Here is a 16870-nt window from a genome sequence, read left to right as displayed (position 1 = left end):
CCTGCCGTGGGGGTCCTGCAGTCCCTGGAGCAGAGGCCACTACACTGGCAGCAGGCCAAGCCATTCATGGGGCTGGGGATGCGGGCCATGGGGACAGGCCGGCACAGTCACTAGGAACCTGCCCAAGTTACCAATTAACTGGGCTCCTTGAAATAAATGGGCAAACATCCCCGAGGAGGGACGATTCCATCTCCAAGTTCCAGCTGAGCTCCAGCCAACTGTGCCCGGGCTGGTGTCCAGTGAGGCACCCACTCTGCACCTGCACCCTGGGAGACGGGCAGCATGGCCCAGGCCCCAAGCCCAGGTCCGCTGGAAGACAGCCGTGAGGACGAGAGGCCCCACTGGGACAGCAAGTTCCAGTACCTCTTGAGCTGCATTGGGTTTGCCGTGGGGCTGGGTAACATATGGAGGTTTCCGTACCTGTGCCAGACCCACGGGGGAGGTAAGCCTGGGGGACCTGAGATGCACCCCAGGAGGGGACGGTCCACCTCCCGCTGGCGTGGGGTCTCGGTCACTTGGCCCCGGTCTGAGGGTGGGAGCTGGCCTTCCTGGAATTGCCAACCCACCATCAGCCAAGGAAGTGCCCAGGGCCTCTGAGTCCCCGCACAGGGTGCCGGAGCCCAAGGACCCCGAGCACTTGCAGGCAGAGTCAGGGCGCAGAGCTGGCAAGGTGAGGCCACTTCTCAGTCTCGAACACGGCCGGTCCTTGACAGAGCTAGAACCCCTGGTCCTCTCAACCTGTGTCCAGGTGGACCCGGGCTGATTCCGTCCCAGGTACACTTTGCCAAGGAGCCACCCCAGACAGTGGCTCCCCTGAGAGCCGGGGGGTGGAGGGGCGTGCAGCTGACCAGGCCTGACAGTCATCAGACCCACACCTCAGAAGCCTGCAGTCAGACAGCTGAGCCTCCTGGCCACCTCAGCTCCTCCATCACCTGCTCTCTTCATGTGGCCACAGAGGTGCAGCAGCCACACAGCCCTACGCAGGGGGGCGCGGGGGGGGACGGCCAGGCACTGCTGACCTTGGCAGCTGACCTGGGGGGTCGCCGACATCCCCAGCTGTGACGGGAGAGTCATGCCTGGCTGTGCTGGGACGCCAGGCCCACTTTCCCTCAGCGCTCCGGCAGCCACTGCAGGACCTGCCGACTCCCGGGCCCGAGGACGGTCTCCCGCTGCCTCGCTCCTGGCTTTCGGCAGAGGAAACTCTCCAGGTGGAATGCAGGAGATCTCCCTCAGGGTCCACGGCCCGAGGCCGGTGCCCAGGCACAGCAGGGATGAGAGCGTGTGGGCCTGGTGTCTGGCTGGAGGCAGACCAGTGCCCTCCTGGCTGCCAGGTGGACAGCCACGCTGAGGTGCGGAGGGTCCTCGGGGCTGGCACTGGCCTTGCCCTAGGAGCCACTCCTTTGAAGCTCACGGTCTGACTGTTAAAGGAGCACACTGGCCAGAGCGTTTTGAAAATGCAGACAAGCAGAGGAAGGAGAAGGGTCTTGACTGCCCAGGGCACTGGTCCCCATGGGTCTGCTGGGACCGCACACTGGCCCTGTACCTCCTCCCATGGAAGAGGCCCCAGGGAGGCTTCTGGGAAGCTCTAGGCCCTAAAGCCCAGGCCTCTGCTGCCCCTCTGTGTGCCGTACACCCTGGACACCAGCCAGGAAGGCGGCAGCCACACCCATGGCTCCAGTGGCTCCGGGAGCTTCGGGAACTTGCCTTCCTGAGCCGCGGAGCCCCAGGTGGCCCCACCTGGGCACCTGGGTGCACTGGTGAGGGGAATTCTCCACTGTTGAAGCGTCTCCCAAGCATCAGCTTCTGGATGTGCAATCACTTGGCGAGGTGTCACGAGAGGGCCACGTCCCTGTAACTTGGATCCCCACGGGTGCTTCACCATGTGGGAATGCCCCTTTCTTGGTCTCCTTTGAAAACAAGTCACAGTGACCAGGAGACAGGTGGTGTTTCCACTCACACAGACTCACTACCACCACAGTGAGTATCGATTTCTCTCCCTTCACAACCACTCAGCGTTAGAGAGCTCCTCTTCAAAGACAGGACTGAACGCAGCACTGCACCAGAACAGAGCAAAGGCCCTGGGAAGAGTCACAGTGACCCCATCACCTGGGCCCTTCATGGCCAGCTGCTTCATCACGTCCTCAGCACATTAAATCACAGGCGCATCCGACGCCCAGGGAGCCATTTGGCACCTGTCAGGGACTGAGGTTCCCACCAGGGAGCTAGAAGGACGGTGTGGACTGGGCTGGCTGCTCCAGCCTCATGCAGTGGGATCTGGAGGAAGCTGTCCGTCACCCCCCTGCATTGCATGTTTGTCCGTCATGGACCTGACTCTGGACCTACTGGACCCCCTTGAGAATCATGAAGTCTTGCACCCCAAATCACTCTGGTTCAATCACTGTGGTTCACGCACATGTGCCCTGGCGCTGGCAGCGCAAGCCCTGTACCTCCCTCTACACTGACTGGCTACAAGCCTTGCATAGGAGCTTTGCAGCTGGGTTGTCGGTTTCCACAAAAGACTGAGTTCCACTGGCCTTGAGTGACCTTCCGTGGGGTGGTGGGAGCATTTCCACTGGGCCTGGCGTCCCTGGAGCCCGCCTACAAGGCTGGCTCCGCGGAGGTCTTGGCGAGCCCATGGAATGCCGGGCACCCCTACTCCTCGTCCAGTGGCTCACACTGGCCTCCCAGGGTCCCCTCCATGAGATCTGGCCTGGCTTGCCTGGCTTGTCCTGCAGCCCCAGGCCAACAGAACCTCCTTTTCTCCCGACACTCTCTCAGTGGTTGGTGCCCACGAGCCTTTCCCTGGCACTGCGGCCTGTGACGGGGGGCTTCTCCAGGGCCGCCTCATGCACAGTGTAGGCAGCGGTCAGCAAAGCACTGCCACCTCCCCCTCTGCAGGAGACGCTGCACTCCAGCGCGAGGGCTTGGAGCTGGACATCTGGCGGCCTGACCACGCTGGTCAGCCCTCCTTCTTTGTTCAAATTCAGCTGTTTCCCAGCTCTCCCTGTGTTCTGTGTAAGGGCAGCTGACAGAACGGCCCCGGCTGGGTGTGCCCTGGGCAGCCGAGCTGCTCCCCAGCGACCAGCCTGCGTGGTCTGCTTCCTGGTTAGTGCTGCTGAAGAGACTCTAGAGCCACGGAGGAGGACCACCGCCACTGGCGGGCGTCCCCAGGGCCTAGTCTTAGGTCAGAGGCTCCCTGCATCGGGCCTGGACCCACACATGCAGGTGGGGACACGCCTGTCAGCACGTGGGAGTGGACACAGGAAGAGTCTTCATGGCCATGAATGGAGAGAGGAAGCAGCTGCCCACCAGCGTGCCCACCAGAGCTGAGAGGCCGCCATCCTCCAGCAGCCCGCTGGGGTGCGCAGGACCCTCCGCTCTGGGAGAACCGTGTGTTCTAGGCCTCACAGGTGGAGGCTCAGCTGGGAGTCAAAGTGCCCAGCTGCCTGCTGGAGCCTGTCCCTGTAGGCTCCCGGAGGGCTCACCCAGCTTCGCGCCCTCAGCTGGGGGAGGTGCTGTGCTCTGCTGTCCACGCTGGGCCATCCTGCAGAGGCTCAGCCTCCCGCCTCCACCGGCTGCTTCCTCTGGCCTGGGAACTGGTTTGGGGCATGTGCTCCCTCCTAGGGGCCTGGGGGGCCTCGTCCCACCACTTCTGTGGGCGTTCACCTCACAGCACCTGGACAGCAGATGAGGGCAACATGTGAGCAGCAGGATGAGTCCCAGCCCACCCGGGGCCATGGTCAGAGTCCCAGGTCCTCTTTGAGGAAAGCTCAAGAGATGATGAGAGTCGCCATACTGCTCCGACTTCCACGAGCAGAGACCACTCCAGACCCAGGAGAGCCACGTGGGGTGCCCAGGGAGACCACTCCAGACCCAGGAGAGCCACGTGGTGTGGCCCTGGGAGACCACTCCAGACCCAGGAGAGCCACGTGGGGTGCCCAGGGAGACCACTCCAGACCCCAGGAGAGCCACGGGGGGGGGCCCTGGAAGACCACTCCAGACCCCAGGAGAGCCACGTGGGGGGCCCTGGGAGACCACTCCAGACCCAGGAGAGCCACGTGGGGGGCCCAGGGAGACCACTCCAGACCCCAGGAGAGCCACGTGGGGGGCCCTGGGAGACCACTCCAGACCCCAGGAGAGCCACGTGGGGGACCCTGGGAGACCACTCCAGACCCCAGAAGAGCCACATGGGGGGCCCAGGGAGACCACTCCAGACCCCAGGAGAGCCACGTGGGGGGCCCAGGGAGACCACTCCAGACCCCAGGAGAGCCACGTGGGGGGCCCAGGGAGACCACTCCAGAAACCAGGAGAGCCACGTGGGGGGCCCAGGGAGACCACTCCAGACCCAGGAGAGCCACGTGGGGGGCCCAGGGAGACCACTCCAGACCCAGGAGAGCCACGTGGGGGGCCCAGGGAGACCACTCCAGACCCAGGAGAGCCACGTGGGGGGCCCAGGGAGACCACTCCAGACCCAGGAGAGCCACGTGGGGTGCCCTGAAAGACCACTCCAGACCCAGGAGAGCCACGTGGGGGGCCCTGGGAGACCACTCCAGACCCCAGGAGAGCCACGTGGTGTGGCCCTGGGAGACCACTCCAGACGCAGGAGAGCCACGTGGGGTGCTCTGACCACTCCAGACCCAGGAGAGCCACGTGGGGGGCCCAGGGAGACCACTCCAGACCCAGGAGAGCCACGTGGGGGACCCTGGGAGACCACTCCAGACCCCAGGAGAGCCACATGGGGGGACCCTGGGAGACCACTCCAGACCCAGGAGAGTCACGTGGGGTGCCCAGGGAGACCACTCCAGACCCCAGGAGAGCCACGTGGGGGGCCCTGGGAGACCACTCCAGACGCAGGAGAGCCACGTGGGGGGCCCTGGGAGACCACTCCATACCCAGGAGAGCCACATGGGGGGACCCTGGGAGACCACTCTAGACCCAGGAGAGCCACGTGGGGTGCCCAGGGAGACCACTCCAGACCCCAGGAGAGCCACGTGGGGGACCCTGGGAGACCACTCCAGACCCAGGAGAGCCACGTGGGGGGCTCTGATCACTCCAGACCCAGGAGAGCCACGTGGGGGGCCCAGGGAGACCACTCCAGACCCAGGAGAGCCACGTGGGGTGCCCAGGGAGACCACTCCAGACGCAGGAGAGCCACGTGGGGTGCCCTGGGAGACCACTCCAGACCCAGGAGAGCCACGTGGGGGGCTCTGACCACTCCAGACCCAGGAGAGCCACATGGGGGGCCCTGGGAGACCACTCCAGACGCAGGAGAGCCACGTGGGGTGCCCAGGGAGACCACTCCAGACCCAGGAGAGCCACGTGGGGTGCCCAGGGAGACCACTCCAGACCCAGGAGAGCCACGTGGGGGGCCCTGGGAGACCACTCCAGACGCAGGAGAGCCATGGGGCACCTGAGCCCAGCGTGACTGGACAGCCCTCTGCCCTGTGAGGACTCCGCACACCTGTGAGGACTGAGCCCGATTCAGCATGGGTCTAGCAACCACGCAGCACCTCTGGGGTGCCCCCAGCACTTCACGAGGACGGCACGTGGCTCTCCCTGACCCGACACGCACTCACTGCCTGTGTCTCCCCAGGGGCCTTCCTCATCCCCTACTTCATTGCCCTGGTGTTCGAGGGCATCCCCCTCTTCCACATTGAGCTTGCCATCGGCCAGCGCCTGCGGAGGGGCAGCATCGGGGTGTGGACGGCCATCTGCCCCTACCTCGGCGGAGTAGGTGCGCACCCCTCCCCCAGACCCTGCCCTGCTGCTCGGGGCCAGGCCCTCCCGGGGGCAGAGGCGACCCGATGCAGAGCGCGCTTGTTCCGGAAGGGCACGGAAGCGTTGTGCGGGGGTCTCACTGGGTCTGTGTCTTCTCCCTGGCTTGGCGTGCTGCCCACCCGCAGGGCTGGGCTGCTTCACGGTGAACCTGCTGGTCAGCCTGTACTACAGCACGGTCCTGGTGTGGGTTCTCTGGTACTTCCTCAACTCCTTCCAGCACCCGCTGCCCTGGAGCAGCTGCCCGCCAGACCTCAACAGAACAGGTGAGGGCCACGACTGGGGGCGGGGGGCCAGTGCCATGCCAGGTGGACAGAGGTGGGAAGCAGGTCTGTGCCCAGCAAGCACACTCACGGGCCACTGTGTCTTCCATTGCTGGCCTCTGGTGACCGGGGCCCAGTCCACTCACGGGAGGCGTGGGCCTGGCACAGCTGCTTCTGATCTCCACTGTGGCCCCGAGGAGAGGACAGAGAGGCCTGAGGGCCTACAGGGGGGCCAGGAGCCCAGCAGCACCTGGATGGGCCCTGACCTGCCCCCCTCCTGTTCCAGGGTTGGTGGGGGAGTGCCAGGGCAGCAGCCCCGTGAGCTACTTCTGGTACCGGCAGACGCTCAACATCACGGCCGACATCGAGGACAGCGGCACGATGCAGTGGCGCCTGGTCATGTGCTCGGCCGCCTGCTGGGCAGTTTTGTATCTGTGTGTCATCAGGGGCATCGAGACCACAGGGAAGGTAAGTGCCCCTGGCAGGCCTCTGCCTGCTGCCCCCGCAGCTGATACGGGCCCCGCGGCCTGGGCCACTGTGAGACACCCTCCGCACCCAGGAGCCCTCCGCTCTGAACACACGGCAGCCACCCCATCCCGGCCATCTTCTGGCCACGTGTGCGAGGAGGATCTTTCCATCCGAGTCCCCCACTGACAGTGCTGTCCTGGTAGACAGCCCTTTACAGGCCTCACCGTCCCTGCTTTTCACATGGGGTGCTGAGACATTTGCAGTTAATGTGACCATGACAAGCTGTTTTGCCATCATTAGCTAGGCTTTTGTTTGTTTTTAGTACTGGGGATTGAACCCAGTGGCACTTTGACCACTGAGCCACATCCCCAGTCCTCTCTATTTTTTATTTTGAGACAGGGACTTGCCAGATTACTGAGAGTCCCACATTGCTGAGGCTGTCCTTGAACTTGAGATCCTCCTGCCTCAGCCTCCCAAGTTGCTGGGATCACAGGCGTGCCCACGGTGCCTAGCCATTCTTCCTCTTCTACTTCTCTTTGTCCCTGTTTCTGCTTCTCTCAGTACTTTCATGCTCCATCTGCCTCCTCAAGGGGTGGTCAGCTGCTGCAGCAGCTGCTGTAGCAGGTGGTCCGTCTTCAAGTGGTGACCATGCAGTATGCTTGAGAACTGCAGCACATTTCACTTGTCCTTCTGTCCCCCAGAAGGACAAGTGGAATGTGACTGTGCTACCATCGCACATTCTGCTGATAGGCTGCTAACGGCAAGTGCACTGCGGTGTGTCCTGTCTTTGAGGGACTTAGATAACAGGACCACTGCACTGGTTTCCACCCACGAGGCTTCCCCAGGGGCAGTGAGGACCCCTGGAGCCAGGGCCTCTGCTCACCAGCAAGGGCTCCCCACGTTCCCCCTCTGGGGCATCACGCAGTCCATTGGTGCACACACAGGTCCTGTTCAGGGGAGGGCAGAGACCGTCACCCTGGCCTGCAGGAACTCTGTGCCCTAGCCCTGTGCATGCCCTCAGCCCCCGCTGAAGCTGCGTGTCCTCTCCCATGGGCATTCTGCTCTCGAGGGGACTGGAATGATTCCGCCAGGCCAGAGCCGAAGTGCCAAATGTCCCTGGAGAGGCACCCTGGGTGGTGGCCAAAGTCTGCCAGTGCTGGGCTGGAGCAGTGAGGAACAGCATCCACGTTTAGATCTTCCCAGGTGGTCACCAAGGGGCAGTCTTGCTCACACCCAGCTGAGAATGGGGCCTGGCCTGCATGGGGAGAAGAGCCTGCCCTGCGGTCAGTGGGTCATCAGGGTGAAGAGGATGGGAGAAAGAGGGAGCTGGCAGCAGAGCCAGGGCTGAGAGCCTGACACCTGCCGGGAGGGAGACTGGAGAGGCCCAGAAGGGAAAGACACAGGTCAGAAAGGAGGGTGTCCAGGGGAGACGGGGAGGCCCAGGACGGGGCATGGCCAGGCTCCTTCCAGCCCCTGTCCTGCTGGTCCCAGGAGCTCAATGCAGCTCGGATGAACCCAGAGGGGCATGAAAGTGTGCCTGACTGTTCAAAGCCCCCTGGCCCACCATCCCTGGACTGCCCACTGCTGGCCAGACACAGAGGACACTGGCCCCGGTGCTTCTTGCTCACCTGCTGCTGCAGAGCTGCCCTGTGACAGGCCACGTCTGACTTCTGCTCTCCCTCCAGGCCATCTACTTCACAGCCTTGTTCCCTTACCTGGTCCTGACCATCTTCCTCATCCGGGGCTTGACCCTTCCTGGGGCCATAGAAGGCTTGATGTACCTGTTTACACCCGACGTAAGTGAGTCCTGGCTCCAGGGCGCAGGCCAGGGTCACAGCCCTTCCTCGCAGGTGTGAGCACCCAGGAGATGCACAGGGGCCCTGGGCGGTCCAGGGGTCAGAAGCCAGGCCAGCCAGGGCAGGGAGCCACGCAGGTGGGCCTCAGGAATGGGGCTCTGGAGGACTAAGAGCCAGTAGGCATGAGTTCACTGGTGGGACCAGGAGGCTTTGGCGCCTCCAGGACACCTGGGCAGAAGGCTACAGGAGGTTCCTGGAGAGCTGGCCGGGACCAGGTGTCCTGGCAGCAGAGAAGCAGGGCACCCAGTGCAGGTGGCTCCCACCCAGGTCCTTCAAGTTCCCCCAAACCACCAGGTCTGGGAGTGTGGAGATTGCTCCTGGACACCTGCGCTGCCAGGGCCTGTAAGGGCCAGCAGAGCTGCAGGCTTGCCAGCCACCTCACAGAGTGGCCAGCACTGGCCATGTTCCGTCTCCCCTCTAAGCCCACCAGCTCCTGCATGGTCCCCAGTTTTTGGTATCTCTGCTGGCCCCACATGTGGCGAGAGGGCCCCGTGGGAGCCCCGCGAGGCTCTGCAGCAGTGGTGGGCCGAGGTGTGTCTGCCTGCGGCCTGAGGAGGCCACCTGACTCATTCCAGATGCAGACTCTCCAGAACCCTCGGGTGTGGCTGGATGCGGCCACCCAGATCTTCTTCTCTTTGTCCTTGGCCTTTGGAGGACACATTGCCTTGGCCAGTTACAACCCACCCAGGTAGGTGGCTAGCTCAGGTGTGGCCCCTTCCGCAGCCCAGGCGCTGAGCCAGCACGCGGTGGAGGCACACCGAGGCTCCACCTCCCGAGCACTTGCCATGGGAACCTCTTGCTGGGTAGCGGCTCTCGAGGCCTCTGAGCCGTCCCTCTGCTGGGTCAGGCCGGCACCCTGAAGAGCAGGGTCACCTGCACCAGGAAGAGAACTCAGGTCACCAGGCCAGGGGCAGGGTTCTAAGTGTTGCCAGTCGAGAAAGCCATCCGAGTTGCACCAAGGACGTGGCACTCACCTGGAAATGAGCACTGGTCCAGGGACACGTGCCGTGGCCAACCTGGTGTGCTCAGAGGCTGCGGCAGGGGGACGTTTTCAGGGCAGAACCAGGGAGATGACTTGAGGCGTTGGGTCACAGTGATCTAAGCCACGAGGGTCTGTGAGCAGGTGGGGTCTGTCTGAGGTGAAGGGAGCGGCAGCCGTCCTGGCAGAAGTCCTTCTGGCCTACGGCCGCGGCCTCCGCAGCGCTGGGCTCGCAGAGTCTTCTGACACGGTCAGAGCAGCATCGCGGGCCAGAGCCCCAGACTCCGCTGTTGCTGCTAGGCTGGCACGGGCATGATGCTGACTAGATCCTAGGTCATCACAAGGCAATGTGCCCTAGGACTCGGGGACCACAGAGGCATAGATACAGTGTGTGTCAACCTCAGTGGTCACCCAAACAGGCCACAGCTGGCCCCAGGAGGCAGAGCTCTGAGAGTCCAGGTTTGCACAGGGCACTACCACTGCAGCTCCTGGACACGAGTAGCCAGGACACACTGCAGTGGCACAGGAGGCCGGCAGGGCAGGAGGGGGCAGGGCAGGAGGGGGACAGGGCAGGAGGGGGCAGGGCAGGAGGGGGACAGGGCAGGATGCAGGGCTGTACCAGAGGCTGTGGACATTTACTGGACGTGTTCCCAGGGCACATGTGTGCCAGTCTCTAGGCACAGTCCCACACTCCTGGCCTGCAGCCCCTGCTGGCCGTGGCCTCTTGTACTGGGAGCACAGGACACCTGGACTCAGGTGCAGAGTGGGGCTGAGGAGGGTGGCCTGTCACGGCCCACAGAGCCCTGTGGCAGGTGTATGCTTGTGCCCAGGAACAACTGCAAGAAGGACGCTGTGACCATCGCCCTGGTCAACAGCCTGACCTCCTTGTACGCGTCCATCACCATCTTCTCGGTCATGGGCTTCAAGGCCACCAATGACTACCGGCAGTGCCTGGACAGGTGAGCACAGGTGCCCTCTGACTTTGTGGACTTGCCCTGGAATCTGCTGCCTGGAGAAGAGCGGGTGGGTGCCTTCTCCCTGTGTGTGTGTGTGGGGGGGGACAGCGCCTAAGAGCTCATGCCCACCCACAACCTCAGAATGTGACCTGCTTTGGAAAAGAGTCTTTGCAGACGAAACTAAGGCTTGGACTGAGGTGAGGTCATCCTGGAGTAGGGTGGGCCCCAATGACAGGTCCTTAAAAACACACAGAGGAAATGGCACCGAGGAGGGCAGACACTGAGGGGCCACCAGATGCTGGGAGAAGCGGGCAGCCTTCTCCACCAGAGCCCTGGGAGGGCAGCCCTGCTGACAGTCTTGGGCACCACGCTGTCTAGACTGAGGGTGGGTCCTGCTGTGGGCACTCATGCAGGACACTGGATGCCTGGGACCTGGGACCAGGCTGGGATGCCTGTGTGGCCGGGATGGCATGGCATTGGCAGGACTGTGTCACAGGGGTGGCCTGCTGTGGCTCCAGCTGCAGCTACTCCACAGGCTTCCAGCGCGTCAGCCCTGGAATCTGGGCAGGTGGACCAGCTCCCCTTCCAGAGGGGCCACTCTGCCCACATGGGGACAACAGCAGGGTCTGGAGACACCCTTGGTCACCATACTTTCTGGGTCAAGGAGGGGAGTCCTGGTACGTGCAGGCCAGGGACACTGCCAGGACGCCCCAGAGAAGGGACCACAGGGACATCCTTGGTGCCGCAGGGGGATGCCTGGCTCTAACCACCAGCGTCAGCACAGAGGGGTGCACCATGTGCAGCCTGCGCCCCCAGCTCCCAGGGCGGCTGAGCAGCGGGTACAGCTCACAGAAAGAACAGAGCGAGCCCCACGAGGACCGAGCCATGGTGCTTTCGGCTTCTTTGCATGAAAAGTCAAGATGGCATCCAGTGACCAGCACACGCGGCTGGGGTTGGGCCGAGTCTCTGTAGGCACCGTGCTGAGTCTGCAGTCTCACAACACCGGGTCACGGAATGCAGGGCCCATGTCCTTGGGAAAGCGGGTGACCAGCAGTCACACTTCCTCCATCAGCCACCACCTGCCCACCGTGCCTCCGTTCAGATACCTGAGTACGCACAGCAGTGGCGACTGGTGTGGAGCCCCAGCTGGCAGCGCCGGCCCGGAGCCTTCTCGGCAAGGCAGGCTGCGCTGTGCTGCACACGGCCAAAGAGCCCTCCGCTCTGTCCTGGGCCACTTCATGCAGCGAGACTGCCAACCAAAGCAAGTGACATGCTGCTCAGCAGACGTCAGAGGAGCCCCGTGTGCACAGACTCACCCACCTCGACAGGAGCCTGCAGGTGCACGGTGTCACTCCTCGAATATCTGCAAATAGCCACCGCAAAGCACGACCAGGAGGACCCACCACTCACAGCTGCCCTCCCTGGAGCCGATGAGCTGCCCTGCAGGCCCCAGAGCTGGGGGTGGGCAGACTTGGTTGGCCCTTGAGTGCTGCTCCCCCGGGGAACTGTGCTGGAGAGGGGCTAGACAGGCCAGGGTGCCCCCAGAACACCACAAGAGGCTGAGCCCTCCCAGAATGCTGCACTCGGTGCCACCTCACCTGCACTCACAGAAGAGTGGCCCCTCCAGGCCCAGAGGCTGGGAGCAGCCTCCCCCATGTCTGTGGAGTGACCACCAGGTGCTGGCCCTGAGGCGGCCTCCATGAGATCCCACAGGCAGCCTTGCTGGGAAGCTGCCACGGGCTCTGTCCCCTGGATGTTCGCTGGCCAGGACTGACGGCCCAGCCCCACTGACCACCCCCTTCTGTCCTGTAGCAACGTCCTCAGCCTCATCAACGAGTTCGACTTCCCAGAGCAGAGCATCCCCAGGGACGACTACCCGGCTGTCCTCATGCGCCTGAACACCACACAGCCAGACAGGGTGGCCCGGCTCCCCCTGAAGGCCTGCTGCCTGAAGGACTTCCTGGACAAGGTACCATGGGCAGGCCCTCCACAGAGGACCGGAGGCCTCGCCGCAGACGGCTGTGAACATCCCCACAGGCCCAGATGGAAGGACCGTCCATGCCTGCCTGGGAACCTGCCCAGCAGGTCAGGGGACCAGGCTCCACTGAGGAAGCAGGCATGGCGGGGCCCGGGCCCTCCAGGGGGAGGCCAGAGCGTGGTCACAGAGGCCAGTGGATGCCTGGGACCTGGGGCACCAGGCTGGGATGAGCAGTCAGGAGGCAGGACCTCGGCAGCGCCTCATGGCGCCCAACCCCAAAGCCTGGTGCGCTCACCTGCTGGCTTCCTAACGGGAAGGTCCCTCCCTGCCCTCGGAGTTCACTGAGCTGTTCTCCAGCCCTGACTCCGAGAGGGACGTGTGGTGCGTGGGATCGTGCACGGTGTCCACGGTGTGCCCTGTGTTGCAGAGTGCCTCGGGCCCAGGCCTGGCCTTCATCGTCTTCACGGAGGCCATCCTGCACATGCCGGGGGCCCCGGGCTGGGCGGTGCTCTTCTTTGGCATGCTCTTCACCCTGGGCCTGTCCTCCATGTTCGGGAACATGGAAGGGATCATCACGCCACTGCTGGACGTGGGGGTCTTGCCCAAAGGCGTTCCCAAGGAGGCCCTGACTGGTGAGTGGGCGGCTACTCCACCTGATGTCCATCGGCCCCTCTCGCATGCAGAGCTTGGGGGGCTGTGTTCCAACCTGGGGGACGATAGCCAGGCTGCTCCATGCAAGGCGGGGCCTCAGTGAAGGAGGGTGGGCTTCCTCCCCACTGGCCCTGAGGTCCTTGCCGCACAGGGAGAGACAGGGCAAGGCACTGGAGGACCCGGAGTCTCCTGTCAGATGCTGCAGTGGCCTGCACCATGTCTGTCCCCAGGACTGGCCTGCTTGGCCAGCTTCCTGCTGGCTACCTGCTTCACGCTGCAGTCTGGCAGCTACTGGCTGGAGATCTTCGACAACTTTGCGGCCTCCCTGAACCTGATCATCTTTGCCTTCTTGGAGGTCGTCGGGGTCATCTATGTTTACGGAATGAGGCGGTGAGCTGACCCCAGGGAATGCCCCGGCAGCCCCCCGGCGGGACAGGCGGGGGCTGGCAGCACAGGCCCACTCCACGTCTCGCCAGATCCCGGCGGGCTTGGCTCTGGGCAGCCTGTGGAAATGCCGGGTGGGGTTCCCAAGCTCCTGCCTCTGCGGGAGGACTGCCACGGGGCCTCCCAGGAGCCTGAGTGTCTCACGCAGGTTCTGTGATGACATTGAGTGGATGACTGGGCAGCGGCCCAGCCTCTACTGGAGGCTGTCGTGGTGGGCAGTGAGCCCCATGCTGCTGCTGGGCATCCTGCTGGCCTACATCGTCCTCCTGGCCCAGAGACCACCCAGCTACAAGACCTGGAGCCCCCAACATGTAGGTCCTTTGCCTGGACCCTAGAGTGCCATCAGGACCCAGATGACCCACATGGGGACATTCCTGTCCTTGCAGCCTGGCCACTGCTGGCATCCAGGAGGCTGGAGATGTGAGCAAGTGGCCTTGCTGTGAGCCTGTGGCCACTGGGGCACAGGGTCCTGGGTAGAGCAAAGCCGACTCCAGGGGGCAGCCTGGGGCAAAGGCTTTGGTCAGTATAGTGTGGACCCCAGCCGCAACCCAGGCCATCACAGGTACCCCCTTAGGACACCGACTCATGCCATACTTCCCGTGGGTGGGGGGACAAGAAGAGGAAACTGTCCACTGGTGGTCTGCAATAAAGGAAGTGGTGCCAAGGGCGTCCTGAGTTGGCCTTGTGCCATCCACACAGCCCCGGGCTTTCCACAGCCCCGGGGACCAGGCCTCTCGGGCAGGTCCTGCTCTCCTGAGAAGGGTGCCCAGCAGGCTGAGCTGCACACCCACCAGTCCTCTCCCCAGTCTCAGAACGGGGCCCCAGGATGGCAAGGGCCAGCAGAGTGGCCTTTGCTGAGGAACCGGTGGGCGTGGTCCCTCTGGACACACCTGCCCCTCAAAGCCCCAAAGCTGGTGGCTAGTGCTGCCATCTCACACAGGAGGCGGCTGGGTTCACGGGCCCAGCCACTCCATGGTCCCACTGCGGGAGGGGTTCCTCTGGGCAGCAGGGGCCTGGCTGTGGCTCTTCCACTTTTGCTCAACCTGCTCCTTTGTCTCGGGAAGGGACGAGGTGAAGCAGCCACAATAGTTCCGGGGGCTGACGGCTGGCTCAGACCCAGGTGCCTGTGGCCGGGGGACGCAGCCTCTGCCCCGGGCGCCCTGCTGAGCATGCTTTCCTCCTGACAGGAGCAGTTCCCCTCCCGGGAGGAGAAGCTCTACCCAGGCTGGGTGCGCGTCATCTGCATGCTCCTGTCTTTCCTGCCCCTGCTGTGGGTCCCAGCTGTCGCACTGGCCAAGCTGCTGGCCCAGCACAGGCGGAGGCTGAAGGACACACAACCAGACACCAACATGAAGCCAGAGGAGGGCAGGGGCTGCTGAGGGATGGGCCAGGGCGGATGGGAGCAGGGACTGCCGGCCTGTAGCCTCAGACCCAGCCCCATTACACGCTGCTGCCACGAGACCACGCGATCGTTGCTTCCCAGCTTCCACCACGTCCACGCTGCCTGCAAAGGGATTCAGACGTCCCGGAACGCGTGGGTCCAGGCAGCCACAGTGTCCGACCCCTGGGTCCTGGCCATCCACGTGAGGCTGCTCCTCCAACCCAGGTCCCACAGGGTTGCAGTCTCTGTGGCCATTCGCTGTCCCCAGGGACCAGCTGTGCTCGGGCAGGGAGGGAAGTGCCCTCTCCTCACCCAGGGCACCCTGGGAGAGCACCACTCAAGGGACCCGAGGGGCAGACATGGCGCTGGCACGAGAGGGACAGTCAACTGTCCCATCTCGGGACCCGACCCAGCCACCTGCCTGGCACAGCCCCGGTGGAGCCTCTGAACGGCCTTGGCCACAGCTGGCCTCACACAGCAGGGTGCGGATCACCCACCTCCTCCTCCTCCTCTCTTGCTGCCCTTTTCCTTCGGGCAGAGGCCTGGATAGGGGCCATGCGCACCTGTGGCTTCTGACCTCCGCAGGGGACCCCGGTACAGACAGCAGCACCTCCCTCCTTGGTGCCTGGCCAGGCAGTGCTGTCCATGGTGCTGAAACCCTAGCCAACACAGATTCAGGGTGGTCTGTGCATTCCTAGCCCATGGCCAGTTTGGACCCCAGAGCAAAGGCACACTCAGTGCCGCCCCCTGCTGGGCAGCTGTGTGTCCAACATGGCATTGGCTACAGGGAGCCCAAAGTGCTCTGTGCCCACAGACCGGGTAGGTCCTGCTCTGGCCCCTCCACCCAGGATCACACCTCTCCACACCTCCATGAGGTGGAGGATGTGAAGATCCATGTGCTACAGACAGTCCACCACAGGGTGAGGCCTGACCTCCCTGGGCTCAGCCGCACAATCCTACCCCCCATGAGCTCCACCGAAACTCAGCACATTGTCCTCTCCCCATCGCACCTGGCAGAAGATGAACTCATACTAAATGTCCTCAGAAGTGGCTAAGCCCAAAGGTGGGCTTTGGGCTCCACTGGACCCTCCCTGTTGAGTCCTGCTCGTGGGCATCCTCTAGCCTAGGTAGGGCCTCTCCAGGGCTATGCAAGTCTTTGGGGGTCCGTGTTCGGGGTGAGATGGCCCTTCCCTGGGGTCTAGACTGCAGGGGGGGCTGGTTGAGCTTGGAGGGTGGCAGCAGCTGACCACAGGATGGTGAGGAGGGGCCGTGTGCTCTCCCCACCCACACGGGGCCTGAAGATGCCGCCACTGACCCCAGACAACACAAATGGTGGCTGTCGGCAGACCACCTCCAGGGATGTGTTATACTCATGCCACACTTTGGAACACTGGGTGCCGAGCGGAACCTGCTCCCCAGCCCAAGTGACTCTGGGCGTAGAACTTCACAGGAACAGCAGGAGTGCCACCCAGTGAGGGGACACTTCACAGTGGTGCTGAAATGGCAGGACTTCTGCCCCTGTCCAGCCACTGAGAGGAAGGGGTGGGGTTGGGACAGCACACCTAGAAAGTTCCAACCTATTCACATGCTCAAAGCAGCTGTGGATACTACTGCATAGAAAGGAAGATGGACAGCAGGGGATCCAACTGGTGGATCACTGTTGGACAGCCAGGTGGTCTAAAACATGGCAGAGGCATGTCCACCCCACCAAATGCACCACTTGTTCAAGGTCACTGCTGATGCCCTGAGAGAAGGAGGCTGAGCAGCATCCATGGAGGGATGGACAGGCTCAGACACTAGGGAGCAGGGCCGAATGGTCTGACCCTGCATGGACACACCCCTGTGCAAGGTCCTGTCTATTGCAAGCACCCAGGCTGGCTCCTGGAGACAGGCCAGGTGGGGACCGATGGGGTCCACCCGGCAGAGGGTCCAGAATGAGGACCTGCCCCTTTGGAGCAGCAGTGATGACTTGGAACTTAAGTGGTACACACTGGCCGGTCAGTTCAGAGATGGACATGTCCCCTCAACTGCTGGTCCATCAGCTCAGAAGGACATGGTCCAGGACCCTGGCTAGCCACAGGTACCTCCCCATACTCCCCTTTGGCCCAGCTAGGGTCAC

The 16870-nt window shown here is 63.4% G+C and overlaps 1 protein-coding gene across 3 annotated transcripts; it reads left to right on the top strand.

The window, feature by feature from the left end:
- Positions 1 to 282: 282 nt before the first annotated feature.
- On the top strand, positions 283 to 14749 carry Slc6a18 (solute carrier family 6 member 18). 3 transcript variants are annotated; one of them, XM_077109410.1, is made up of 12 exons: positions 283 to 442; positions 5594 to 5734; positions 5904 to 6041; positions 6325 to 6506; positions 8192 to 8302; positions 8938 to 9050; positions 10172 to 10300; positions 12110 to 12266; positions 12703 to 12907; positions 13157 to 13316; positions 13519 to 13681; positions 14558 to 14749. In XM_077109410.1, the coding sequence occupies exons 1-12, from the start codon at positions 283 to 285 to the stop codon at positions 14747 to 14749; spliced, it is 1851 nt and encodes a 616-aa protein (XP_076965525.1). The 3 variants fall into 3 exon arrangements, with proteins under 3 accessions (XP_076965525.1, XP_076965526.1, XP_076965527.1); XM_077109411.1 differs by having other exon boundaries at positions 12703 to 12911; positions 13176 to 13316; XM_077109412.1 differs by lacking the exon at positions 12703 to 12907 and having other exon boundaries at positions 12110 to 12378.
- The last annotated feature ends 2121 nt before the right edge of the window (positions 14750 to 16870 follow it).

Source organism: Callospermophilus lateralis, chromosome 5, assembly GCF_048772815.1.
Source record: "Callospermophilus lateralis isolate mCalLat2 chromosome 5, mCalLat2.hap1, whole genome shotgun sequence".
In the NCBI taxonomy this organism is placed as follows: domain Eukaryota; kingdom Metazoa; phylum Chordata; class Mammalia; order Rodentia; family Sciuridae; genus Callospermophilus; species Callospermophilus lateralis.
The sequence above is the reverse complement of the archived record's forward strand: the minus strand, read 5'-3'. Positions and strand labels throughout refer to the sequence as shown.